A 24,977-nucleotide genomic window follows, 5' to 3' on the forward strand; every position below is an offset into this window, starting at 1 on the left:
GTCACCAGGACCATAACGGGCGCTTACCGACTGAGTTGAAAGGGCATCCCGTAGAAACACAAATAAATTGCGGAATAATGAGAATTTAATTAGCTGGGTGCTTGAGATGTAGAGCGAGGGGGCCCCAACAAAACCGAGGTGATAGAAGTAACTGAGGGTCTTAAAAAGACCAATATTGACCAAACCACCATCGTGAGGAAACCCGCCCGATTGGGAAGCCCACATCGCCCGTTCTGCTCAACTGGGCATTGGGGCCCCTTTGGGGCCTCCGAGATTCGAAGCGTGGCTTTCAGATGAGGGTATTTTAAAGAGCATAGCACAAGAATTGAATGTGCTATGGAGGGCCCTCTGAGCATGGCCGTTAGGGGCTAACGGCTCCCGGTATATAGATAGATTTATTGTATGTTCAACGTTCGCGTTTCATACTTTTCAATTCTTTCTATTTCATATCAGACTATTTCATATTCCTCTATTACATATTGGTATATTCCATATCGGTTCATTGCAGGTTTTCTATTTCAGTTTATACTAACATTCGCTCGCCAATTACTTGGCTCGCAGCAGTTAGTATTCGTCTTGGTCTATTTTCTATTTTCTATTTTCTATCTTTAGCACTAAGGCTGTGTAACGGCTGTGTAGCAGACCCCATGTACTAGGACCCCAGACTATGGGGTGGGTAGTATATAAAGGGCAGAGCAGCAAGGCGGAAGACAACCTCTTCCACTTGTGACTCTGACGTTCTCACTGTCTAGAACCCTTGTGCAATCTACTATCTCTTAGAGGTGGCAAGCTCGTACCGCTTGTCGGGGATAGCGTCCATTGGCAAAGGCATCTGCCTTGCAGTAGACAACACTATAAACCAGAGATACGATCGTACGTGTGGAAGCTTCACGTGCGGAGGGTTTTAGTGGGGAACGCTTTATAACAGAATCAGACATTCCACCAAATGGAGCAGATGGTTAAGTCACTGGTGAAAAAACAAGTGGGAATGATATAGAAAATATCCAGTGAACTCATCATGCAGCTGCACTGACCCACAAAAGGGGGTTGAAAAAGCAAAGCAGCATCAGGAAGCAAGATGATGGTTGCACATGTTGCATTAGGCTCTGTAATAGTAGTCTCCATCAGCATCTTTTCTGTTAGATTGAAAAATGTAAGTTATCATCACTTATCCAACCATTGCACTCATAACTTAGGCCTCCCCTATCTGGTGATGAAGGATTCAGTGGATCCAATTGAAGCAGATGATAATGAAGAGTTGGCTCTACTAGAGCTGCCATATGTGCTGCTGTTGAAGAAAGACCAGAGGATGAATGTTGTTGATATCAGTCATCCCAATGGAGGCAATCACTTCACTTGCAAGAGCTATAGCAGTGCAACTTTGCAAAATTTGCATGTTTGAATTGTTAGACATAGCAGCAACTTCACATAAATACATAGCATTCTCTGGTAATTGACAAAATATGTCAGGATCATGTGAGATCATTGATCTGGATGATTTTAAAGAATGGGCAGAGCAGCAGAAGGCCAACAGCATGCAGATGGAAAAGGAAGATGGAAAGTCTGCAAGCATGACATTAGAAAAAAGTAACTCAAAGGGCAAGGACAAAGTGCCTGCCAATCCACAATGTACATTCTCATGTTTATTAGCTTGTGCAATGTGAGCATCAATGACTAACAGCAGAGCTTTGCCTGAAGTGAACAAAATGATTATGATGGCAAAGCATCTGATTCTGCTCTTCTTGAAAGATATGTCACACTGATAATGAGATCATTAAATGCATACTCTGTTCTCTAAGTCCAATTGAATGCACTCATTCAAATTTCAAAGAGATCAAAAATACTCAGTGAAGTGGATGGTGCACCTGCATATTGAAAAATTCAACTCACAGCTTTTCTCATGACCTGCATTTGACAAGGGCTATAGGAGAATCAAACTCTGAGGTGAGTGATAGCTTGACCAATGCAGCACTAATTGTGGCTGCCAGTGATACAGAGAAGAGTACTCCTGCAGCCATAGGTAGATGCATTCATATTGACCTCAACAATGTGCCTAACAATGAGGATAAGCAGCCCACTACCCTGACCATGAAGGTGCAGCAAGTATTGACCCACCAATCACCTGTGTACAGTACATGCCTTGCATACACAATCTGTGGCTTTCAGGTCCCAAGCAGTACTGATTTTGATTGTACTGCAGTCATAAATCTCATACAATAATCGAGATAGATGTGGTCTATTGAAGGAAATAACTATCACATGATGATACCGTGATCAGAAGTGAGTGGCAGTAACAAAAATTTGAGATAATAAATAAATGGACTTGAAACTACCTCCAATCTTCTGATCTCATGAAGGACCAACACATGGCAATCATCTGAGAGAGCAGTGGATCGAGTTGGTGAAAATGTGGAAGAAGACACAGATTAAGCTGAGAACACCCCACTGGAGGTGGTGCATGCATAGTGCTGGCTTGTGATGGGTGAGGCTATCATGGAAGATACTCGAGATGGTGCTGGAGCATGACAAGAAATGATGGCATACTGCACAGTGAGAAGGCAAGAAGGTGATGAAATAATTGAGAAAGGTGACACAGATTGGCATCATAAATCTGGGAAGCACTAAGTCAGTAAACATAATCATTTTGACCACTCAGGAGGACATATTCATACTCAAAGAGTGACTCACTGACCATGTGATACTTCACTCCCCCCAACTCCTCCAGCTGTTCCTGTATGAGGAAATGAATGGTCGCAAATGCTGTCATGTCTGCGATGTTCAAATCTGCAAGACCAACTACTGTAGTAGCAGGAATTATATATAGTTGAACAGTGAGAAAGGATACTATTGCTGATTAAATTGATCAGCTGTCTGGTACCTCCTGCGCGTGCACTCCTCTTGATTGTAGTGGTCTGAATGGTCAACGATGGGTGCCTCGTTTCCGGTACAGTGTTAGGCAACTGGCTGAGATTTCTTATCCCGGTCCTACTCATCTATATGGGTCATTCAAAACGACAAGAGACGATATAGGAACTAGATTTTACCAAGAACTAAGTGAATTCTGTGAGAATTACATATCGCAAATTGCATCGACATCATGAGCTCGCTACAGCAAGAAACGTTATGTATTAGCGTATAGCAAAAGCAAACACTACAAATCAGCAGGATGCGGTGAAGTCGTTAACCCAAACCACTGAGGTATGAGGGACCAGACGTCTTCTCGTGCCTTCGCAACAGACTGTCCGAAGTCCGTCTTGCAGGATGCGCACAGCTTCAGCCCGCATTGCTTGACGCCATCCGAGAAGTCCGTGCGAGAGAGCATCGCGACGGCCTGCATGAACGTGAAAAGCGGGTCCGCATCGCGGCCGCACGCGATGCCGCCGACCGAGCGCAGGAGATTCAGCATGATGAAGTAGAATGACTCGCGGCACGCGCGTGCATTGTCTTGGCTTTTGTGTGCGCAGTTGGCGGAGACTTGCCGGTTGCTGAGCTCCTTGTCGATGAAGCTGGCGAGATAGCGCTGGCCAGCTTCGCGTCCGAGGAAGATGGTGTGCAGATCGTCCCTTGCGAGGCAGATACGTTCGGACCCATCTCCGTCAACATCCGGGGAATTGTGGTGAGGGGCGGATGATGGCAACGCTGGTGGGTGGACAATAGTACCAGAGACGATCTTGCGCGGACCATAGCGAGATAGATCGTACATAGCAGATGGAAGCAGCTCGTCAAGATCAAGTTCGCGCGCAAGCCGTATCACGAGGATTGGATGCGTGAAGTGATCGCGGGGAGTGTATCGCCCGGCCGCGTCAGTGGCTTGCCTTTCTCGCACGTCCCAGTCAAGAAGCGTTGATGGCCACTCGGCATGAAGACGTGCTAGACAACGCAGGCGAAGGTGCTCGATGAGATACTTCGTAGATAACCGGAGTACCCCTGCGAGGGCTGCGAAGTTTCTTGCGGCGCAGTTGGTAAAGTAGCTAGCGATCGCCCTCGATAAGCATGCATAAGCCATTCAGATTGTAAGATACTTACAGTCCGTCATACAAGGCACCCAATAGATGCAAGACATCAGATGGAGAATCGTGCAGCTCGACCCACGGGCATCCGTCAATGGTGTCCTGATGCTGTGGTTGCGGGATCGAGAACAGATCCTTGAACATATCCGAGTGACGTTCGAGCTGTCCTCGATGTACTTTGAATGCGGCATGGTGAGCCACGAGTACGATATTTCCATCCGAGAACCAGAAGTCAGAGCGAGTCAGTTCTTCTAGTTTCCATGAAGCATGCTGCGCAGAAACCATAATATCGAAAGCAAGGAGATAGCAAAGCAACTGACAGACAACCTGGAGGAGCACACAGATAGCAAGATGACTGAAAGAAAATGTTTAGAACCAGCGAAAGATGACAACAGTGCGGTCAGCCATTGGAACATGGACTGGCGGCTTGCAGAGCGTAACGAACCTCAAGACTGACAGATCGGTCGTGATCAGAATGAAAGCATGCATGTTCGATCATTTCAGATCACATCGACTGGCATAAATGGCGTTACTCATAAGTACTACATAGTTCCTTAGAATGCAGATCCATAACATGGGCAAAAAATGAAAGCCGTACCAGACAGCGCCACATCATCGAGACATGCTCGTATCCGCAATATTCGATGCCGACTTCGATAACGCAGAAAATCGTATATGTGTAGGCGCATGCGATACTCGAGATGGCGACTGGATGATCACCGGGTGATTCCCTACGACCATCATCACGGGGATCGGCTCCCCCGTCTCCGAGTCGACAGGACGGCCGAAGCCAGGTGCGAGCTGCGCAGACCCACCCAACGAACTTGGAGAGAGTGGGTACATCGGCTGCTTTCCCTTGTTGACATACACCTGCCTCGAGTTTCGCCCAGACGATACAGGGGACGGCAGCCCGTCCCGGATCACGCTGCCGCTGCTGTACCTCTGGTATAAGGACTCGCAGATACTCCCGCCGTGCGAAGTACGCAGAGACTGCATGCCAGGAGTGGCCGAGCGGACAAGCTGAACCTCGCCGTGCGAGATCTCGGGTTTTGCGCTCAATGGCGTCGAGATGAGGTCGATGTCCTGGCGTTTCGGCATCGTGTACCACGAGCCGACCTTCTTCTCCGGTTTGAACGCACGAACCGAGTCCTCGGGGAAATACTCGACTGTGACAGGCGAGGACGTCCATGGGAGGTCCCTAAGCGCGATGAGAAAATCAATAATATTCGCGAAGACGCTGAGGAGCGAGTCGTGGCCTGGCGGGCGATAGTCAAGCGGGGGATCCATCATCTTGTAGTCCGATGCGTGCTCTGGAATGACGTCTACAGGCGTGCGTACCATCGGCATGAGAGCGGGCGCACGTGGCGGATCCATGTTGTCAAGGTGCGTAGAGTGCGGGTCCTCAAGGGCGATGTCGGCGGATTGCTCCTCCTGCGGATACGCCATTTCGGCGGAAACGGGATGCTCGCTGGGCATCTCCATGGCTTGTACGTATTGCACATTGGATGGGCCTGCCATGGGCTGCCCGGGATCGTCATAGCGCGGCAGCGGATCGACGGATTCTGAGGCTCTGAACATTTCGTCTGGCAATTTCTTCGTTGAGCGTAGTGGGTTTTTCGTGAGAGTTCGCGGGAGGCTCCTGATCCCATTCATGAAACTGCCAACAACACCCTTCGTCCTCCCGTGCTGGTTCTGCTGCGTGAACACTGCACTCTCCAAGTCCCGCTCGGACACCGGCTCAACAGTCATGGCCTCAATGCTGGGTTCAGTGGTAGCCCACGCTCCAAGCTCGGCGGGAGGTTCTGTGTCTGCGTCCGAGACCCGCCACTGAGATCCTTCTGCTGACATACCCATGGAGGTGCCTGCTGCTGATATGGGATGGGGCAATGATCTCGAAAGCGGAACCTGTGAAGGACCGGCATGGGAGGGCTTCATGAATGATGCCGAGGTCCAGCTTGGGGCACTTGCATGGCTCATGCGAGGGCCGGGAGTCCGCACGGGCGGGTAGGGAGAGTCGTTTGCCCATGATGCGTCGAGCTGGATGCTCTGGATGCTCTGGTGCAGGTCATGCCGAAGGTCCGGGATTTGGTATAGGCCGCTCATGCTGGAGTATCCTAGGACCACAGGTAGGAGAGGGTAAGAAGCAAGGGGCTTGGGCAGCGGGAAGGGATGTCACGATTTATAGCAATCGTCTTGTACGAGTCGACCTTACACGAGGCTGCAACATGTTCTGTGTGCCGTCGCTCCCAGGGCGTCAGACGGAAGCGCTCTACACTTAGGCTATGCTTATCCGAGCGAAGCTTCTTCTGCAGATCTATGAAGATTCGGACATTCGACTGGACTTGTGTTAGACTGACAGCCAGCCCATGAATAGCTTTTACAGGTGCAATGTAGGTGGACATAGAATTGTAACGGTGTTTGCAGCATATTCGAGGGGGGCCACGGGCATAGCGTGTGCGAACCCCGTTAGCGGCTTCGACATCAGAACAGATTGGAAGGAAGTGCCATTAATATCGATATGTGAGATTTCCGAGCCCGGCAGAGGCCTTCAAGGGCCACCGTTGTGTGGTGTTCTCTCATGGTTCCAGCGCACAAAAAGAACCGAGAGGGCCAGCCAGATTGCATCAAGTAATTTTCGTAGTGCACAGGGCATCTTGCGGGCGATTTACATCAAGCTAGACCAATGATTAATGATAATACAGTGCGTACCCATGAGCGTGTTTGAAGTTGCGGCCAGAGTACGAGTCGCGCCGCGCCACCGGATTCTGCCATCGGACTTCCAATCTCACGTAGCGCCGCAAGTACTGGTTTCGCGAGATACACTTGCTCCTTCCTTTATAATTTACTTGACTACAACACGACTTCAAGCTTTTATGCTGCGATTTCGATACTTACAAAGTTCGAAAAAGCTTTAGTGTCAATCACCGATTCTTCGTTATGTTTGCAATAGTGCGCCCAAGAGCTCCGCTGCTGTGAAGCGCCCACTGACGGGCGCTCTGCCACAGGGCGAGGAGTTGACTTGACAATGAATTCTAAACATCTCCCACCGGCAGGATACTCTCTTTTGGACTCTGATAGCACCTCTACAACAGCGGCCCGTCTTATTTCATATTTATCTTGCCAATCATCATCGACTGTGCCATCCTCATGAGGCCTGTCCATTAGAGGACGCAGCCGGCGAGGACCATCTTACCCATCCACCTGCATGCTTCATGGCCTCCCAACTGAACCACGCGGTTACTTCGCAAGACTTCTTGAAACATCCGTCCCCGTCTACTGAGACTTCTCCTACGACGCCGCATCCCTTCCAAAATGCAAAGGGTTTGATAGAGGTGCTCCCAGACAAGATTGACATTGAAGAAGAGGTGCGGCTATATGAGGAGCTATGTGATGTGAGTATCTCCTAAAAAGCATGCCCGCACATGTGAGTCCAATGAATTATCAGAGCCCGGTCAGATCGAGATACACTACTCCACGACCTCGTTCGCCGGTGCAAACACCGTCAGTTTTCTCGAAGGATATCTGGCTAGGAGACAATTCTGGCGAGAGTCAGTCGTTTGCGCGTGAGGTGGAAGTTATCGGATGGACGAGTGTCGGCGACAAGCGTGGAGGGGCGTACATAGGTGAGTATAGCTGCAGCCACGCAATTTCAATATTGCTGATTGGTTCCTCAGTGTATGATTGTGCCATCAAGACTAAGGAGGTACGTTAGCCTACTATGTGAATCTGCATAGGCGATTTCATTGATGGTGCCTACAGGGAACGGTCTTTCACGTGCACAAACGCTACAGCGCCTTTGCAGAGCTGTATACGAGACTACGTGCTACATTGCCAGTAAGCTGCATGATCCGCTCAATATCTTTGAAGCAGATGTACTGAAGTTGCCTAGGAGGATCAGCAAAGCTTCGTACCAGCGCTCCCGCCAAAACACTCTTTGGCCAAATTTCGCCCCACGTTCCTTGACCAGAGGCGACGCCTTCTCCAACACTGGCTGTCTTCTGTGTTGCTGCATCCTGACATCGGTGGGTGCAAGGCTGCGAGAGAATGGGTTATGAATTAATTATACCATGGACGGACCATCACGGTGCCTTTGTACGGATTATGTGCTAACTGTCGTCTTGTCTTGTTTCTGTTATGTTACTTTTGTTCAAGATGCAGTCATGCGGATTCTGAGCCTTTGACAGTTTAGTCTTGGCTCTGTATGGGATGCTTCATTGTACCGTGCTGGGCCTGGGGGAATTTCGTGCCGCCTCACGCGCGCTTATTGCCGCTTTACGGTGTCCTTCACTGCCGCCAGCTTCACTATATTGCCGCAGTTGTCCAGCTTAGCTACCCAGCGCGGCCGGTTACAGAATTGTATAAGCACTGCCTATGAGACACTGTTTTGCTTTGTCTGGTCCAGCATTTTGAAACCTCATCCTGTGAGGCTGGTCCGGACTCTCTACCGTGCTGTGTTCTGTAATCCTCGATACCTGTCACGACCTTCATCTTCGACCCTCCAGTGACAACACCTGTCACTTCTCCGAAACATCTTGGTCCTCCTGCTGGTCATCACATACTATGAGTCGTCGGGGCACCCTAAACCATCACCGTCATCTCCGCCCTCAACATCGTCGTTCTCGCTTGTGCTGTTCGCAAACCTGTTTGATGCATGGTGTTCGATCTCCGCTCCTAGATTTCCGATGATACGGGAAGCCAAGCTGCTTCGATCGTCCACGTTCTGCCAAAGCACAGAGGTCGTTTGAGACAAGTTCGCGTTTGCACTGTCGTCAGAGAATTGACGAAGGTTTAAGATGAATCGAGTTGTTAAGATAGATGCGAGACTGGACGATGCTTGGCATGAATCTGCCGTATTGATTTCGGGACAGGAATATAAGGCAAACTCACGGTACGAGAAAGACAGAAACGAAAAGCGCTGTATCCTGACCAGAATGAAAAGTGAATTGCGGCTTCTTCGTAAACAATAACGATTCCATACATCATTCTTGGACCGGTATGCACATATTGCGACGACGATGTCGACGACGTTCAGAATAAGTAGCAAGCTAGCAGTGGCGTTCACGAGACAGCCTGGTTGAGCTATTGATAGGCCACTCACACAAAATAGAGTGTACCTGATGAATGGTAAAACAATCAGGAAAACGTTGGAGAACCAAATGTGGTCATCGCTCACCATCTCGCAAAATCAATGCTCCCAAGGAGGCTTTCAACCCAGCCTTGCGAGCGTCTCGAACAACATGGAATGTCTGGAACCACGTCACAAGCAGCACAATCATATCTGACAGGATTGGAGGAAGACGAGTGGGAATGGCCACTGATGAGCAACCGGTCAGTGTTGTCAACAATGAACTATGCCTGATTGAAATGGGATTTACAACTGAGAGATAAAGTATTAGCCCCACTTCACGTAGGACTGGATTGCACTCACTATGACAAGAGAGTAACTGAAAATGGTGAATTTTGGTCGCAAAGCGGCAGACTGCCGACGTAAATCACGTATTGATATGAACTCGTCCCGACTGTGATCTGCACGTAAGCTAGTTAATAGCGAAATCATCCAAATAGAATCAGGACTCACACTGTTAACAATTACTGGAGCCAATCCTAGGATCAGGGCAATGACGGCTAGAACCCATTGTCGGCGATTGATAGCATACACTCGCAGCGCAGATACAACTTCATCAGCAGATATAAGTGATGCAGTTGAGATATCCCGGTCTTCTACGACTTACGCGCTAGCATCAGTTCCAGAGTGTTTAATGCAGCTATGTAAAGCATGTCTGTTACTTCGCAGCTAGATGCTCGCTCGCCATCAATTGACTACAGCAGTGAAGTAGGTGAAGAGATCCGACCTCTCCATTTATCATGAGCTTCATGTAAAAAATATCTGGAAGAACAACTCACCAACGGCGTAGCCCAGACCAGAGAGTTCAAGATGAAAGCCGCAGCCATGAAGAGGAGCAAATATCGGTTCGCTAAGAAGATAGCGGTACTGATGTTAAGTTTGCCACGCCATAGCAGATGAACCTCGTCAGAAAGCGTGTTCAAGTGCTCATAGCAGATGGCGGCTGTGCGCGATGGAGTCACTGAGCTGGCATTGACTGAATGGCTGATAACAACACACCTGTGATAGCGTAGTAGCAGTAGTTGTACAAGAATCTGGGTAATATTCAAGCTCTAAGATACAGTTCCATAGCATAGTTTCAAATAGGACTGACGCATTCTTTAGGAGGTCAAGTTCCTCATTCAAGATCGGAAGGTCAGACGCAGAAGACATTGGACAATGCAAGACAGCGTGGAGCCTGGCTGGTACTACAATGTAGTGGGTATATATTGCCGTGTCTCCTCGAATCAGAATCGGAACATGAATGATCCATGGTATGTACAGCCGTAAAGATCCTGGAGGTCCGACGGAACTGAATGACGAAAAAAGTAAGATGGCTGAGCACTGTATTGATAACGCTTGGCAGCAGCGCGATCATCGGTGATGATCAGTTCTGAGGGGAAATCAGTGTTGGTGCAACCATGATGCATGTTTCAACGAAATCTTCACCAGTACCTTCCGAGTCGGAAGCTTGAAGGCCTGATATTTCAAGTTTGAAGATGGGCAACTCCGAGTCGGACTGTGTATGTATACAGGCCCCGAGAAGATTGCGATAACATTTCACTGAACCTTGTCTGTACATTTCTGATATTCAAGACTTCAAATTTTCAAGGTGCAAGCTTGAATATCAAATTATCAATGTTCAACGATTTGCACCTCGGCTGAACGTCAACGCACAGAGAAATCATTTGCTTGGAATAGAAAATAATTAAAAATGGCAATTTCGCGGCTTGATGGTCTAGAGGTATGATTCCTGCTTCGGGATTACATGACTGCAGGAGGCCCCGGGTTCGATTCCCGGTCAAGCCCATTGATTTAACAACCATGTGAATGTTGATCCGTTTTTGACCAGACTGCCAGAGCTCCAGCATTGCTGCAATCTGAAAGATCACCGTGATCAGGCTCAAAGTTAGATTTTTGGTGAGCTGTGAGAGTAAGATAATATAGGAAGAATGAACGAGAAATCCATCATTCACGTTGAACACTACGCCGATAATGGATGGTAGCAAAGAACGAGAAACACAACTTATTTGTGTGATATATGGAAGACAGGCGCCAGCCAAGCGACAATTTGGGCGTTTACAATTTGGGCGTTTGTGCAGCATGGGCGCTGTACGGTCCATCGCTTGCTGCTTTCTTCCTGCGCATCGCGCACAATCTCGTCCCCGTTGTCGCGATTATACCCATGACGGACAACGTCACATCTGCATCACAGACTGGAGTATTTCAAGTCGACCATAAACGTCGAAAGTTGACTCCGGAGAGGGCAAAGGCTAACTATGTCCGTAAGAATGTCCTCTACTGTCGCGTGCCATGGTCCAAGTTTTGTGCCGGGAACCCTCTCAAATTGAACTGCTACTTCATTTTAAGAGTGTTTCAGCTCATATATGCTCATATACTGCCGACCAACTCTCATAATATCCGGGTGCTGATCTATCCCGTCTGCAGCTTTCTGGGCAACTCCGTCTGCGTTTACAATATGCCAAGCTGAAGGTCGAGCATGGATGGGTCTGTCGCAATCTCTTTAAGATTGTATTTTCTCTGACTGCCTGCTCCTTAGCAACGACAAAATCTCAACGAAGTGGAGAATCTCTACTTCCGCCACACGCATAGGAATCGGCCGTCTCCCACTGTCTCTTCCGGAGGACGCAGAAACACAGGAGCGAACGCGCTGGTCCTCACGCCAAACACCATCTTTCCCGTGAATGAGTACAAGCAGGACCAGCTCGCGCAAAGCGGATTGCTCATGGCGGAGGCGTTGAATCGTTCCGTTCATCAACTGGCAGCATCGACTAGCTCGAACACGCCATCCAGTGAGTGCCCTGGCTATCATTCATCTACAGCTTCTGAGTTCTGTCAAGCATCGACACTCGCCTCGCCTGGCCACACGTACGTGAACCGGTCAACGCCGCTCTCTCCTTTCAGTCACGTCGCAAGCCAGGCAAATGAGCAACAACCGTCCTCTTCAACACCACAACCCTCGTCGACTCTACCTACAGCGGCAGAGACAACCACAAGTGAAGTTAATTTGACGGAGCAAGTTCCTCCGGGTGCTTCCCCTGCGCTAGGTAACATGTCGCCGGTAGCATCCACAACACCTACCAACCTCCCCGTCTCAGACGACCAAACGCAGACTGACCAAGAGGTATCCCCCTCCCAGCCTGTGTCTTCTTCGATCGAGCATCCCTCACAACCGCAAGCGGCCCCATCGCCAGCCGCCACAGTCGCAGCACCTTCCGCACCAGCACAGAGCTCTCCAACTCTCTCTGATTCCGTAGGACCGCTCATGAATCCTGGCGTCACGCTGACGTACGACGCATTCTGGTCCTCGCACTCGCTCTCGACGCAGGCGTACCGCAACGTGCTGTTCAACTCGATGGCGTTCGGCGCGCCCGCGCCCGATCCACGATTCATGGGCAGCCAGCCCGCGTTCAGCGCCGCCGCGGCCATGCCAATGATGCCGATACAGGTGTCGCAGCAGGCGGATGGGTTCGTGACACCGGGCGGACAGAGCAGCGTGGGTGGGGTCGGGTGGTCACCATAATGTCGGGTCGAGCGATGGACATTTCATGCTATGGGTTCTGATGCATATGGTACGCGTGTATGCTATGTCATTGCTAATGCTAGGTTGCTTTATTCTTCCTTCTATGTTTTCTGCACATCGTTCCATACTCTTCATATATCATCTTCCTGCGGTCGCAAGCGAGAAGGTTCGTGTTCAGATTGTTCCAGTAAATACCGAGTCCTGGAGGAGGTCGATAGTGACTCAGGATTCCTCAGTGTTTTCATCTCGCTCACTCATATTGCTCGTTACGGGTTATCCCAACGCTCGCAGAGCGGGCATGCATCAGAGGTAGACAAAACACGTATACTATATGCTACAGCAGATGTGAACATTTTTGAATGCGAATGCAAATGTGAACTGAAATGTCGTGAAAGTCGTGACTACGTCCTGGCCCTTCGCAGTAACACGCGCTCAGCAGCTGCCCGTGACGCCGCCCGTGGCTCCGGTGGCCGCTATACGGGTAGCCGCGTCCGACTCAGTCGTGCAGGTGACCGACGTGCCGGACTTGTTCACGAGTGGGAGCGCCAAGCACGTCAGGCTGGAGCCGCAACTTTGCAGGACGTACGCGCCGTCCACGCACTGCGCAAACTCGCCGTTCACGCATGCTTCGTCGCCGTCTGCACGCGGTATTATCCGATCAGTACGTTCCCATGAACGAGAAAAGTGGATAACAGCTCACCGGTACAGCTCGAGCTCTCCGTGAGTGAGGCGAACTCGGCGTTCTGCTGCTGTGCCTGCTGTCCATTCGCGAGGAGGAAGTTGCTGCTGCTCGCCGCAGACACGGCGCTCACACTCGCGCTCGTCGCCGCAGCCGAGGACGTGGCCGAAGACGACGCGACCGCCACGGATGACGACGCGCTCGAAAAGTTGCTGCCCGTCACGCCACCCGTCGCGCCGGTAGCTGTGATCCGGGTCTCCGCGTCCGACTCGGTGGTGCACGTGATCGACGTCCCGACACTGTTCACGAGTGGGAGCGCGTAGCAGCTCAGGCCGGAGCCGCAGCTCTGGAGGACGTAGGCGCCGCTTATGCACTGTGCGAACTCGCCGTTGACGCAGGCGTCCTCACCCTCTACGGAGAAGATGTGAGTTAGGACGCTCGTTGAGGGATAGCGAAATGCCACGGTGCGCTTACCAGTGCAGGAAGAGTTGGCGGTGAGCGTCGCGAACTCGGCGTTCTGCTGCTGCGCATCCTCGCCGTTCGCTAGCAGGAAGTTGCTGCTGCTAGAGCTGCTGCTGCTGGCCGCCGTCGCAGTCGCAGTCGCCGTAATGCTGTCGACAGTAACGGCACTCGTGGTAGCAGCGGCAGCGGTGGATGCAGCGACCAACGTCGACACGGCCGAGGTAGAAGCTACGACCGATGCGGAAGCCGAGGTGTCGCTTGAGGTGTTGTTGCCCGTACTATCGCCAGTCGCCGCTGTGCCAGGGTTGGTGGTGGTGCTTGTGAGCTGGTCGCCGTCCGCGACCGGGCCGGAGGTCTGTGCAGGGCAGGAGCCGAGGGGCGAGACGGCCGCGGTGAGGCCGAAAGGGATCGTCCCTGCCTCGCCGAGCGTGAGGCCACCGACGAAGCTCTCTTGATTCGAGCCCTGCCATTGGCACTGGTAGAATCCCTCCAGCTCGGTGTTGTTCGGCGCGCTCTGGCAATACGGCACGGCGAGCGCGTCAGGCTGCAGCACGAAATTGAGCGGTGGTCACGTGAACAAGTTTGGGAAGCACGTACCGAGTTGCGCGGCTGCTGCGCGAACAGTTGGGCGAGCGAGATCATGTCGTCGCTGTTGAGTGACTTGCCGAGGGTGATCATCGTGTCGGCCGCGTCCTGCTGTGCACAGACGTTCGCGGCGATCAGGAGCGTCTCGAACGCATTGACGGCGATTGTGTTGCATTGCGCGCCTCCACCTGCGGAATCCTGTATCCCGCCGTCAGTTTCCATTGACGCCCGGACGCGGATCACAGTACGAACGCAAGCAGCCTCCCAGTTGGTCGTTGAATCAGCGATTGTCTGGGCGATGCGCTTCCTGAGCGGTATCGCAGCAGCATGGGCGGCTACGCCTGCGAGTGCGAACAAGAGTGAATTGGACAGTTGCACCATAGTGAAAGAAGTTGGCGTCCGTGCGAAGTAGGGTCGTAAAGAGAGAAGAACTTAAGGAAACGTGGCCAGACGTTCAAGGAAAAGGAAAGCAAAGGAGAAGTTGGATGACGAGCACAGCTCGGAGGAGGACAAGCAAGCTCGCAGGAGGGTGGGCGGGAAGAATGAGAGGAACTCTGGACTTTATACATGGGCCTAAGCGGGCATCGATAACCGGCCATGTGTCTGGCCTGCACGCTTGTGCGGGTTGCTCCCAGCAATTTTCCTTCACCCGTGACGGAACCAATCAAGCCATATGGACGAACAATGGCTGGTTGAAGTGGACCGCCCGTCTTCCGTAATTGGCTCCTGTCGTTCCTTTGCATAGAGTACAATAAGCTTCGAATCTTCGCTCAATTTCTCCCTCGACCGTGGCCTTAGTGGGTGTCAAAAGGTGTCAAGCGAACGAACAAAAGAGGCCGATATGGAGATGCAGCGCTTGACCTTCGTGACTGAGAAGAGACCAACGGCAACCGTATCAATGGGAACATTGCAACGTGTATCTTGCTCGACGAACCTCGTGCCCTGTCATTGAAATACACGTGCGTTTTACGTGCTGCAAGCATGCAGGTCAGTTCAAGCGGTCCAATGGCAATTTGGGAACTCGAGTCACCATGCAAACTGCTCAAGGTGGTGACAGAAAGTGATCAAGCCACCGGGAGGGCATGATGCCATGGACGTTTGGTACGCGGCATGCTGATAACCGTCCAAATACAAATAATAATTGCGCCATGTTATCGCTGTAGACATCTTCGAATTGTTTCAATTGTTTTAATCATTGTCAACTGAAAATAATCGTGACCAGCATTCAAAACAATTTTAACAACTTATATACCGCCGAAGGGTGTGGAGTACAAAGGGTATCGTTAGGAATACCAATGGTAGGGACGTAGGTGCGGTGATACAATATATCACGACCGGGACAGAGCCTATCCGGCGTCGGGGGAACTAATGAGGCCTTGGTCCAGGCGTCGAGCATTCAAAACAATGAACCTGTGATGTTTCTACTGCCAGCATTGCGGGTCCGCGTCAACTTGTGCCTTTCACTTTAACCCTGCAACCATCTTGTCACTAAGTGATTTCTCGCCAGCTACTTCTTCACCTGTGGCTCATTGATGGCGGATCAAAATATGCAGGTTTACTTCTAGACCAAACCTGTTGCTTGATACTGCGATAGGCTGCGATGTTTCCTGGCCACCGCATCTCAGCTGCGTTCCAGTCTCATTTCTTGTTCATGAGGCACTCTCGTTCATGAATTTCATTCTGCGCTTCACCATCGAGGTCTTCGATAACCCCATCTGAAACTGTTCTAGTGCATCAGCCGTTCTATGTTGGTCCAGTCTCCCATCCTTCGCACGATTGTCATGGCCTGCATGAATTGCAAACCTATCATCTCAGTACTGGCCCTAGGCAAAAACGTCGTCTTGGCGCTGATCAGATCCATCTGTGCTCGACCTACAGCGAGCTACAATATCGGACTCCTCCGTATGTACTACGACTCGAGTACAAGATCAAAGCGCGCTACTCGCTGGGCAGTGTCTTTGAGTCGAAACAAAGACTCATGTGCTACATCCTTACACCCGGGTTCTTTTGCCAACACGTTTCGATGATATATTGCGACATTGATGACGGATCATCCACGGATCCTAAGAACTACGGTCTGTTTGCTGGCCATGTTCAAACGGGAGGAAAAGCAGGAAGCCTTTGATGAACGCTGTGCGTTGAACTATGTATTCATCGACAATTCACTCTGATGGGCATCTTAAATATCTGCTTCGACTTCTGTCCACTGCAAACACGGGATCCTAGTAGCGACGGTCTGGTGTTCGTGCTACTTGCCAACAAAGTGACGAGATCGCACCGGAACTAGAGGAAGTCACTTGGAATCAAACACTGTCCAGCACTCCCTGATGGACTTTGGCGGCTTGAAACACAACTTACATCAAACGCAAACGAACAGGGTCCACGGACTCTTCTGAGCTACTGAAGGCATTGAGAATGTTCTGCTGAAGAGCTATCTTGGCCCAGAGCTGCATTGCACACCTCTAATCATATGAGCTCTCCTACATGGAAACTGGTCCCTGAATCTCCCAATCATACTGTACATGGAAGCGACAGACTAGGACCTGCAGAGATCCAGAATTGAAACACCGAACGGGAACTTTGCCCTCTCAGTGCTGTTGCGCAATGCACTGTGGTGCCGTGCCTGTTCTTGGCTTTGTGCTTCCGAGTTTCATGTTATATTGCGTAAGAACATAGGATACCCGTCGACACCGCAGGATGTAACCCTCATCAACAGTACGTCGCGTAGTTTCCTCTGCCTTTGCGAGGTTACGTCGCCCGAGCACAATGCTGAGTACTCTCAAGACCTACTACACGTAGAAGACGTTAAATCGCGTCTCCTGCGGGCACTCTCGACACCGAGACCCGATTGAGTGTAGCCTTGGCCATGATGCATTCAAAGATCGCTTTGCAGAGGCGCATCAGAAGAATTGAAGGCATCGAAAAGAATGAAATCATTTCTTGGACCACCTTCGGTATGGCCTAATGTGGAATAGTTCCGAACCCGCTAGGCACGAAGCCGGCGGTGTCTTGGACGCCCGATTCGCCTCTCTCGTAACCATCGACAACAATTGGCCAATACATGCCTCGGATGCGTGGGCATCCCGCCTCGCTACCTCACCTGTTATGTTGCTGTGTCCAGTTCCGTCCTCCAGGGAAAGCCCCTTCGGTGATGCTCTGTTTTTGCGCCAACCCACTGATGCCATTATCTTTGTATAGACTTCTGCCAGATGCTTACTTCCGTCGTGTGCGCGACGATGTCCTTCACAGGCACATCCTTTGCGCTCTAGCCGTTACCGGCAAGCCAAGAAGTCCATGATGTTCCGGCGAGGCGATCTATGCTCTGTTGATACGTAACAGTTGGTCTACTTGCATCTGACGGCGGGTTCATAAGGCTCGCCAATCACGCCACCGCCTTTCGCTTAGCGCTTAGCGCTGAACGCTTGAGCGCTTATGAAGGCATCTCGGGATGAACAACTCCGCATGTGGTGAATATTCTAAGTTACTCTCCATGCAGATTGAGCAACTGCCGCCGATGCGAGCAGAGTATCGATGAGGCTTTTTGACATGGGTGGGAAAACGCCCTGTTGCCACTGGCATCCGCTAGGCGCCAGACAAAAGTACAATGCCAACTAGTATCATTACCAGCAGACGGATCGCGTATACCTCCTTGGGTCTGACTTGGCAGGAGGAAGTGATGCACAGCCGAGAACCGTCATGTTTCGCTCTTAAATATAGGCCAATGCCCGCGGCCTCGTTCCATTTTGCACTCCCCCATTTTCACGACCCATCTATAGGTGAGTTTGCTTCAACAACAGTTTTCACGACTTGCTGCTAAATGCACATTGTTGCCGAAGACGGCAATCATATTCACGATGGCGTCCACTTCCGCTCCCTACAACTTCACCTTCACGGACCAGTACCCCATGCTATCATATTTTCGGGACCGTGATGGCCCAATTGACCAAGACTGGAACCTCTCATACACCGGAAGCCCTGCGAGCTCGTGGACGCCGACAGAAGACTTCGCCAACGGGGTACGATTATTCGTTTGCGATGGCTTACATCCACTGATAGAGTTCCAGACAAGCTCACACAGCACCACGCGCGTAAACAGTGCTGTGAGCTTCACTTGGACCGGCACCGCCGTATGGCTCTATGGCGTGGCCGACAAGGGCGTCTATACCGTTCAGGTAGACGGCGGGTCCGCAAATCTAGGCAGTGGAAACGACCGGGATGGGTTGCTCTTCTCCCAGACAGGCCTTGATTATACCTCGCATACGGTCACGCTGGGCATCATCGAGGATGAGCTTACCTTTACCGGCGGTATCATCACAGCTGGCTTGGGCACAGGCGGGTACGTCTGCCTCTATATTGAAAACTGACGGATCGTGCCCACGCTCATGATGAAACAGGTCGGTATCGCAAAAGAACATCTCGGCGCTGCAGGACAATTCCCCAGGGCTTCCATCGCAGAGCTCCTACTTCACTACAACCGGAAGCGGCTGGTCCGTGCAAGACTCGTTTTCCTATCCGCGCCTCAACAATGACGTACAGGGTTCTTCAGTTACGTTCACCCTTAGCGACGCGAACGCTTTCGCCGTTGTTGGAAGCCTTGCTCCGGACCACGGCGGATTCTCTGTTTCTGTCAAGACGGTGTCGGGTGGCGGCAGCGCAAACACGACGTTTGGCAATGCCTCGTCGCATTGGCGCGTGTTTGACCAGATGAAGTATCTGGCGACGGGCCTGAACAGCTCGTCAACATACTCTGTTACCCTTACCAACACGCAGAATGCGACGTTTGATCTCACAAAAGTTGTGGCATACCAGTCATCCAACACGTAAGTTGCTTAGAGCTCTGTCGAGCACCGTTTGCGGTGCTGATGTTGTTTAATTTGCATAGCGGCACAAGCTCCTCAACAACCTCAGCCACGTCAGCATTATCCTCGGCGACATCGGGCTCTGATGCATCAATGCATTCGTCGCATTCTCTATCCACAGGAGCAATCGTCGGCATAGTGGTGTGTCGAATCGTCTTCTTGATGTGCGATTCAATGTATTTAACGTTCTGCACGGCAGGTTGGTTGTGTTGGCGGAGTGTTGGTTCTCGCTGCACTCGCTGCTATGTATTACCGATACAGGCATCGGTGGCAGTACCAAACAGCCGATCCTGTCTCACCCTGTACGTTCTTTATTCTGTTCTCTGCTTTGTATGATTGTGCTCACTGGATTGCTGCAACTCGCCAGATAACATCCGATCAACCCAGGGCCAGGGTGATGCAAAGGGAGTGCTTCGGAGCCCTGCAGTGTCCCTCCGAAATATTGAGGCTCAGCCTGAATCCGCAGAAGCACTGATCAACAACAGAAGTAACACCAACACAGATATTCACGGAATAACCGAGATACAGGAGGTTGATGCAGGCATTGTCGTGCGTCCGCCAGCCTACGACTCCACATGGGGAAGCAGGTCGAATCTCGGCGTTTGATTCTCATATTTATCAGGATGTTCGCTAGGCTTTCTTGTAGGTTGTATATTTCCTTTGGGATTAAGAATGTTATCTGTCCCTCGCAATATAGTACTTCGTGTCTATACCCCACCGCACGTTTGCTTGTCCAATGCTACAACATGTACTTTTTCGGGTCTCATATACAGAATGCCATTGATGATGCTGTCTCCTTGGTCTGCGCCGTCATTCAGCGGCTGGATACAACCTGCTGCAATCAATAGTTCTCGTGAGCGCACCGATGTGTGTGGGTGCTCGTGCATCATGAACAGATACACGTTAGAGTCGCCCTAGGTGCCCGAGTAGCGGTCTGCAAATAAAGTCATACGGTACGCGGACCATATAGGTTTGATCTCCCGCCACTTCCCAGCTATCGGATCTGAGTCTTCTCGCGATTCCACTAACTTACACTACAAAAGGTGAGTTGCTGAACTCCAAAACTACCACAGATGGGCCAAAAGTCTCTAGGCCTGCGCGAACTAGGCCGCCAGATGAAGTGAGTCGGGTACTCTACGTCATAGATATTACTCCTGCCACTTCGAGTAGCTTTCCAGGCTAACTGCGTGCCGACTGTTCGCCTTGTCTCTCCCGATAAACAGTGCAATTTCTGAGTGCAGCGAGCTGCTTCATACTATCCTCGCTGCTCCCTGCCACTGGCGGTAGTTAGACTCTGGTTGGTCGTGCTTAGGGCGCCTACTAACCGAATCGATCAATCAATTAAACACGTGGCTCTCATATCTCGCGCACTTTTGAACTCAGCCAAATTTTTGAGAGCATCGCTCACCTCGCTGCAGGGTTTGCCTCAGCCACCCTCTGCTCTCGCTCTCATATTGCAGCCATGGATGTGAGTTTTCTTCCATGCTTATTCCCCCTCTCTTCCTCACGGCATACTAGCCCAACTATGTGCAAGGCCTACACAATCTCCTGCTGCAATCGACTTCAAATAACACCTTGCAGCTGAAGGCAGTGAGTACCTTAGACGGCTTTACTGGTGTCAATACACTGATTGATTCCTCCAGGCAACTGCCCAACTCAACAGAGAGTACTACGGAAGTCCGGCGTGCATTCCTGCCCTCGCACAAATCATCGCCAGCTCTCCCGATCAAGCGGTCGGTGCTTCGCGCGCAACACTGTTCACTGCGCATATTGACAGCCCACAATATAGGTCCGACAACTCGCGGCAGTGGAGTTGCGAAAACGGGTTTTGAAGGACAGCGGAGGGAACTGGATTCAGCTTTCACCAGAAGACCGCGCACAGATCAAGGCGAAGCTCCCTGAGCTTATCCTGTCTGACCCCAGGTGCGTTCACAAGCTGGTGGTGCTCTCTTTGTGTGATTCAGCATAGGCTGCAGCAACCTTGTTCGTCATTCTTCTGCTCGCGTCATCGCCGCGATCGCGTCGGTCGAGCTCCCTCTTGGCACTTGGCCAGAACTCCTTCCCTTCCTCCAGCAAATATGCAGTTCACCAAATGTCGCGCATCGAGAAGTTGGGGTATACATTCTCTATACAGTCCTGGAGAATGTCGTAGAGGGCTTTGAGACTCAATTGCAAAGCTGTTTCAAGTTGTTCGAGGTGTTGATCAATGATCCGGAAAGTGCAGAGGTCAGGATCACTACGGTCAGGTGCGTCATGTGTTGTACAAGCCGTCCTTAGCAACTAACAAGAACGCAGAGCACTCGGGGTCGTCGCTCAGTACATCGATGCCGACGACAAGGGTGATATCGTGAGCGAGACTCCATCATGCTCGCCACACTGCTCTCACATTGCCTACAGAAATCCTTCCAAAACTTGCTGCCAGCAATGATCAACATAATTGGTCAATGCGTTGAATCGGGCAATGAACAGGGCGCTCGTCAGCTGTTCGACGTGCTCGAGACGCTCCTTATCCTAGTTGGGTTTCCCCGCGAAACCAATGTAACTGTTACTCACTTTGTTGCTGCAGGAAACCCCTTTACTTGGCCAGCACATTCCTCAGCTCGTCTCGTTTCTGGTCATGTGTGGGGGCAATCGCAGCTATGATGATGAGTTGCGTATCCTCTCGCTCAACGCGCTCAACTGGACAGTTCAGTAGTACGTGCTATCAGTATTGATCTGTACCTTCACAGGCTCATACTCCTTTCAGCAAAAAGTCAAAGGTGCAGGCTAACAACCTCGCTCCGGCGATCTTGGAGAAGATGATGCCCGTCACGACGGAGCCCGAGCCGGAAGACACGGACGAGGATGCCCCGTCTCGTGTATGTACAAATGCGTCACTCTCGTCGATATGCGCTTACCTTGCCCTGCAGTCTGCTCTTCGTATCATTGACACCCTCGCGACCAACCTGCCTCCAACACAGGTCTTCCCGGCGCTGCGCCAGTTGATTCAGACGTACTTCTCCTCCCCAGATCCGAATGTCCGCCGCGGTGCTATGCTCGCTCTTGGTGTGTCCGTCGAAGGATGTAGCGAGTTTATGACGCCGCTGATGGGCCAGGTGTGGCCTATCATCGAGGCTGGGCTAGCGGATCAAGACGCCTCTGTGCGCAAGGCGACCTGCATTGCCGTTAGCTGCCTCTGTGAGTGGCTCGAGGACGAGTGTGCGTCGAAACATGCTGTTCTTGTACCGGTGCGTGATATGCACCATTCTGACTTCATCGTGATATCTGACCTGCCCTTAGACAATTATGCGTCTTGTCAATGACCCCGTCACGCAGCGTCAAGCCTGCACCGCTCTCGATGCTCTTCTGGAGATCATGCACGAGTCGATCGAGCAGTACCTCCCACTGATTATGGAGCAACTCGTTGGCTTGCTGGACAGCGCCCCAATCCCCGTCAAGTCGGTCGTCATCGGCGCGTTGGGCAGCGCCGCACATGCGTCGCATGAGAAGTTCCTGCCATACTTCCAGCCGACAATGGACCGCTTCCAGCACTTCCTCATCCTTCGCGCAGAGGGCGAGGAGCAGGAGCTGCGCGGCATAACGATGGACGCGGTCGGCACGTTTGCGGAGGCGGTCGGTAAGGACATGTTCCGCCCGTACTTTGGAAACATGATGAAGCAGGCATTCGAGGGTATCGAGCTTGGCAGCCCACGGTTGAGAGAGTGCAGCTTCCTGTTCTTCGGAGTGATGTCGAGGGTGTTTGAAGACGAGTTTGCGCCGTACTTGCCGAATGTCGTGCCTGCTCTCCTTGCTAGCTGTAGGCAAGTCGAACATGGCGAGGAGAGTCTTGAAAGTACGTACCTGAATTCTTTCTGCATTAATCGTATTCACAGTGAGCATCTGTTAGTCTCCACTGCCGAGGCGACTGCTAGCTTCGCTTCTGGTACATCTCCCGCCAACGCCATTACCGTGACCGACGATGGGAAAGGTGGCATTGAGATCGAGGCTGAGGACATCGACATCGACAAGCTGCTCGACGTAAATAGCACGATTTGCATTGAAAAAGAGATCGCGGCGGATACCATCGGCACGATCTTCGCGGCAACGCGCAGTCATTTTCTGCCTTACGTCGAGCAATGTACGCTGGAGCTCATCAACCTCCTCCCGCATTACTACGATGGCATCAGAAAGTCTGCGACGGAGTCGCTATTGGAGATCATCAGGACATTCTATGAGCTTAGCAACCCTCAGGATTGGGTACCTGGGGCTGTGCCGGTATGTGTTTAGCTATCATGGAATGGCTCGAGAAACTTGCGTACTGACACGAAACGTTTATAGAATGTTCCCCTTGATCCGCAGGTTGCATCGCTCATCAACCACATTTGGCCATCTCTGCTGGAGATGTACGAGTCAGAGGACAACAAGTAAGTGCATTTGGAATCCAGCCTGTTCATGATATTGATCAAGCCTCGTTCTAATAGGAAGGTTGTCTCCGCTCTCTGCGTAGGTCTTGCAGAGACTATAAACAAGATTGGCCCGGCATTCCTTGAAGGAAGTATGTAATAATCATATTGTCTTTCGATTTACGACGCTTATCCTTCGTGACAGAACTTGATGCGATCGGCAACATCGCCAGCCAAATCCTCGATCAGAAAGCGATATGTCAACAAGATCCTGATCAGGATGAGAACGAGGAGGCACCAGAGGACCAGGCTGAGTACGATTCTATGCTCATCTCCTCCGCCGGTGACCTCGTGGCGGCACTTGCCAATGTTCTCGGGCGTGACTTCCAGAATGCGTTCGAAACATTCTTCCCGCTGATCGCCAAGTATTACGTAAGAGTCGTGCATACCTGCTAGACGTGTCGTAACTGACTTGTTGCTGCTATAGAAAAAGAATCGTTCTGTGAGCGATCGCTCATCCGCCATCGGATGCCTCTCGGAGATCATCGCTGGCATGAAGGATGCTGTCACCCCAAAGACGCAGCCGCTGCTCGAGCTGTTCTTCCGAGCATTGGCTGACAACGAGGCCGAAGTGCAGTGCAATGCCGCTTTCGCAGTAGGCATGCTCGTCGAGCACTCACGAGTTGACCTCTCACCACATTACATGAACGTCCTCGCTTCCCTTCGACCACTCTTCATCGTTGCACCCGATGCTCCTACCGCACGATATAATGCCCGAGATAACGCCGTAGGCGCAGTTGCTCGCATCATCGTGAAGAACACTGCCGCCATTCCCCTTGAGCAGGTGCTGCCCGTGTTCTTCGAAGCGTTGCCGCTTAAGCACGACTACTTGGAGAACCGACCGGTGTTCTACGCGATCTTCCACCTATTCCGCACGAACCCTGCTTTGCTGCATCCTTATATGGATCGGCTGCTTGCTGTGTTCGCGTACGTACTCGATCCCAGTGGCCCGGAGATGATTGGCGAGGATATCCGAGCGGAGCTGATTCAATTGATTGGTGCGTTGAGCCGCGAGGATCCGGCTAAGATCCAGGCTGCAGGACTCGCACCTTACGTCCCGGGAAGCTAGACTAGCGGTGTGGGAGCAGAGTGGGTTTCTATTGTCGTAGGTGTGGGCTCGTTTCACTTGATGCTTCGAAGAATTGTCGGATCATGTCGTCGTCGTCGTCACCTCGTTTCTAGCACATTTTGTACGTTCCACTTATCTTAGACTACCATATTCTTTGTTCCCTTCTCTTGTGCTGGAAACGACTGCCCTCTTGAGCTGCAATACAAACCTTTCATGGGCTCTC

At 51.3% G+C, this 24,977-nt stretch overlaps 9 protein-coding genes and 1 non-coding gene across 10 annotated transcripts; 6 read left to right on the forward strand and 4 right to left on the reverse strand.

Moving 5' to 3' along the window:
- Window positions 1-1,078: 1,078 nt before the first annotated feature.
- LAESUDRAFT_718453 (uncharacterized protein) lies at window positions 1,079-1,763 on the forward strand (the record flags this gene model as incomplete). The annotated part of the gene is made up of 5 exons (XM_040907428.1): window positions 1,079-1,153; window positions 1,220-1,373; window positions 1,471-1,629; window positions 1,651-1,660; window positions 1,685-1,763. 5 exons carry the CDS (start codon window positions 1,079-1,081, stop codon window positions 1,761-1,763), a joined length of 477 nt encoding a protein of 158 aa, XP_040757617.1.
- Window positions 1,764-3,151: 1,388 nt separating this feature from the next.
- Window positions 3,152-4,295, reverse strand: LAESUDRAFT_667425 (uncharacterized protein; the record flags this gene model as incomplete). Its single annotated transcript, XM_040905301.1, has 2 exons — window positions 3,152-3,971; window positions 4,027-4,295. The coding sequence occupies 2 exons, from the start codon at window positions 4,293-4,295 to the stop codon at window positions 3,152-3,154; spliced, it is 1,089 nt and encodes a 362-aa protein (XP_040757618.1).
- Window positions 4,296-4,622: 327 nt separating this feature from the next.
- On the reverse strand, window positions 4,623-6,113 carry LAESUDRAFT_765124 (uncharacterized protein; the record flags this gene model as incomplete). The annotated part of the gene is made up of 1 exon (XM_040913576.1): window positions 4,623-6,113. The coding sequence occupies one exon, from the start codon at window positions 6,111-6,113 to the stop codon at window positions 4,623-4,625; it is 1,491 nt and encodes a 496-aa protein (XP_040757619.1).
- A 1,109-nt stretch (window positions 6,114-7,222) lies between these two features.
- Window positions 7,223-8,070, forward strand: LAESUDRAFT_667440 (Phox-like protein; the record flags this gene model as incomplete). The annotated part of the gene is made up of 5 exons (XM_040905305.1): window positions 7,223-7,402; window positions 7,456-7,633; window positions 7,685-7,713; window positions 7,770-7,844; window positions 7,900-8,070. The coding sequence occupies 5 exons, from the start codon at window positions 7,223-7,225 to the stop codon at window positions 8,068-8,070; spliced, it is 633 nt and encodes a 210-aa protein (XP_040757620.1).
- Window positions 8,071-9,172: 1,102 nt separating this feature from the next.
- LAESUDRAFT_667427 (uncharacterized protein) lies at window positions 9,173-10,079 on the reverse strand (the record flags this gene model as incomplete). Its single annotated transcript, XM_040905302.1, has 3 exons — window positions 9,173-9,387; window positions 9,591-9,686; window positions 9,911-10,079. Coding segments are annotated over 3 exons (480 nt in total), but the record flags the coding sequence as incomplete, so codon positions are not given.
- A 762-nt stretch (window positions 10,080-10,841) lies between these two features.
- LAESUDRAFT_t100 lies at window positions 10,842-10,923 on the forward strand. The gene has a single exon. It is a non-coding gene; the product is annotated as a tRNA-Pro (tRNA).
- Window positions 10,924-11,262: 339 nt separating this feature from the next.
- On the forward strand, window positions 11,263-12,935 carry LAESUDRAFT_59831 (uncharacterized protein). Its single transcript, XM_040903049.1, has 4 exons — window positions 11,263-11,395; window positions 11,563-11,622; window positions 11,675-11,927; window positions 11,976-12,935. The coding sequence occupies exons 1-4, from the start codon at window positions 11,300-11,302 to the stop codon at window positions 12,656-12,658; spliced, it is 1,092 nt and encodes a 363-aa protein (XP_040757622.1). The 5' UTR covers window positions 11,263-11,299; the 3' UTR covers window positions 12,659-12,935.
- Window positions 12,936-13,090: 155 nt separating this feature from the next.
- Window positions 13,091-14,765, reverse strand: LAESUDRAFT_765126 (uncharacterized protein; the record flags this gene model as incomplete). Its single annotated transcript, XM_040913577.1, has 5 exons — window positions 13,091-13,296; window positions 13,359-13,748; window positions 13,812-14,343; window positions 14,397-14,582; window positions 14,637-14,765. The coding sequence occupies 5 exons, from the start codon at window positions 14,763-14,765 to the stop codon at window positions 13,091-13,093; spliced, it is 1,443 nt and encodes a 480-aa protein (XP_040757623.1).
- Window positions 14,766-18,071: 3,306 nt separating this feature from the next.
- On the forward strand, window positions 18,072-19,884 carry LAESUDRAFT_59861 (uncharacterized protein). Its single transcript, XM_040903050.1, has 7 exons — window positions 18,072-18,160; window positions 18,221-18,400; window positions 18,449-18,720; window positions 18,779-19,204; window positions 19,267-19,384; window positions 19,443-19,545; window positions 19,611-19,884. The coding sequence occupies exons 2-7, from the start codon at window positions 18,239-18,241 to the stop codon at window positions 19,847-19,849; spliced, it is 1,320 nt and encodes a 439-aa protein (XP_040757624.1). The 5' UTR covers window positions 18,072-18,160; window positions 18,221-18,238; the 3' UTR covers window positions 19,850-19,884.
- Window positions 19,885-20,705: 821 nt separating this feature from the next.
- On the forward strand, window positions 20,706-24,754 carry LAESUDRAFT_765128 (ARM repeat-containing protein; the record flags this gene model as incomplete). The annotated part of the gene is made up of 16 exons (XM_040913578.1): window positions 20,706-20,711; window positions 20,762-20,833; window positions 20,887-20,976; window positions 21,033-21,166; window positions 21,220-21,489; window positions 21,539-21,590; window positions 21,641-21,757; window positions 21,810-21,937; window positions 21,990-22,101; window positions 22,153-22,470; window positions 22,523-23,075; window positions 23,130-23,497; window positions 23,561-23,646; window positions 23,704-23,777; window positions 23,831-24,057; window positions 24,113-24,754. 16 exons carry the CDS (start codon window positions 20,706-20,708, stop codon window positions 24,752-24,754), a joined length of 3,249 nt encoding a protein of 1,082 aa, XP_040757625.1.
- Between the last annotated feature and the right edge of the window lie 223 nt (window positions 24,755-24,977).

The sequence above is a fragment of the Laetiporus sulphureus genome (genome assembly GCF_001632365.1).
Source record: "Laetiporus sulphureus 93-53 unplaced genomic scaffold LAESUscaffold_104, whole genome shotgun sequence".
Taxonomy (NCBI): Eukaryota; Fungi; Basidiomycota; class Agaricomycetes; order Polyporales; family Laetiporaceae; genus Laetiporus; species Laetiporus sulphureus.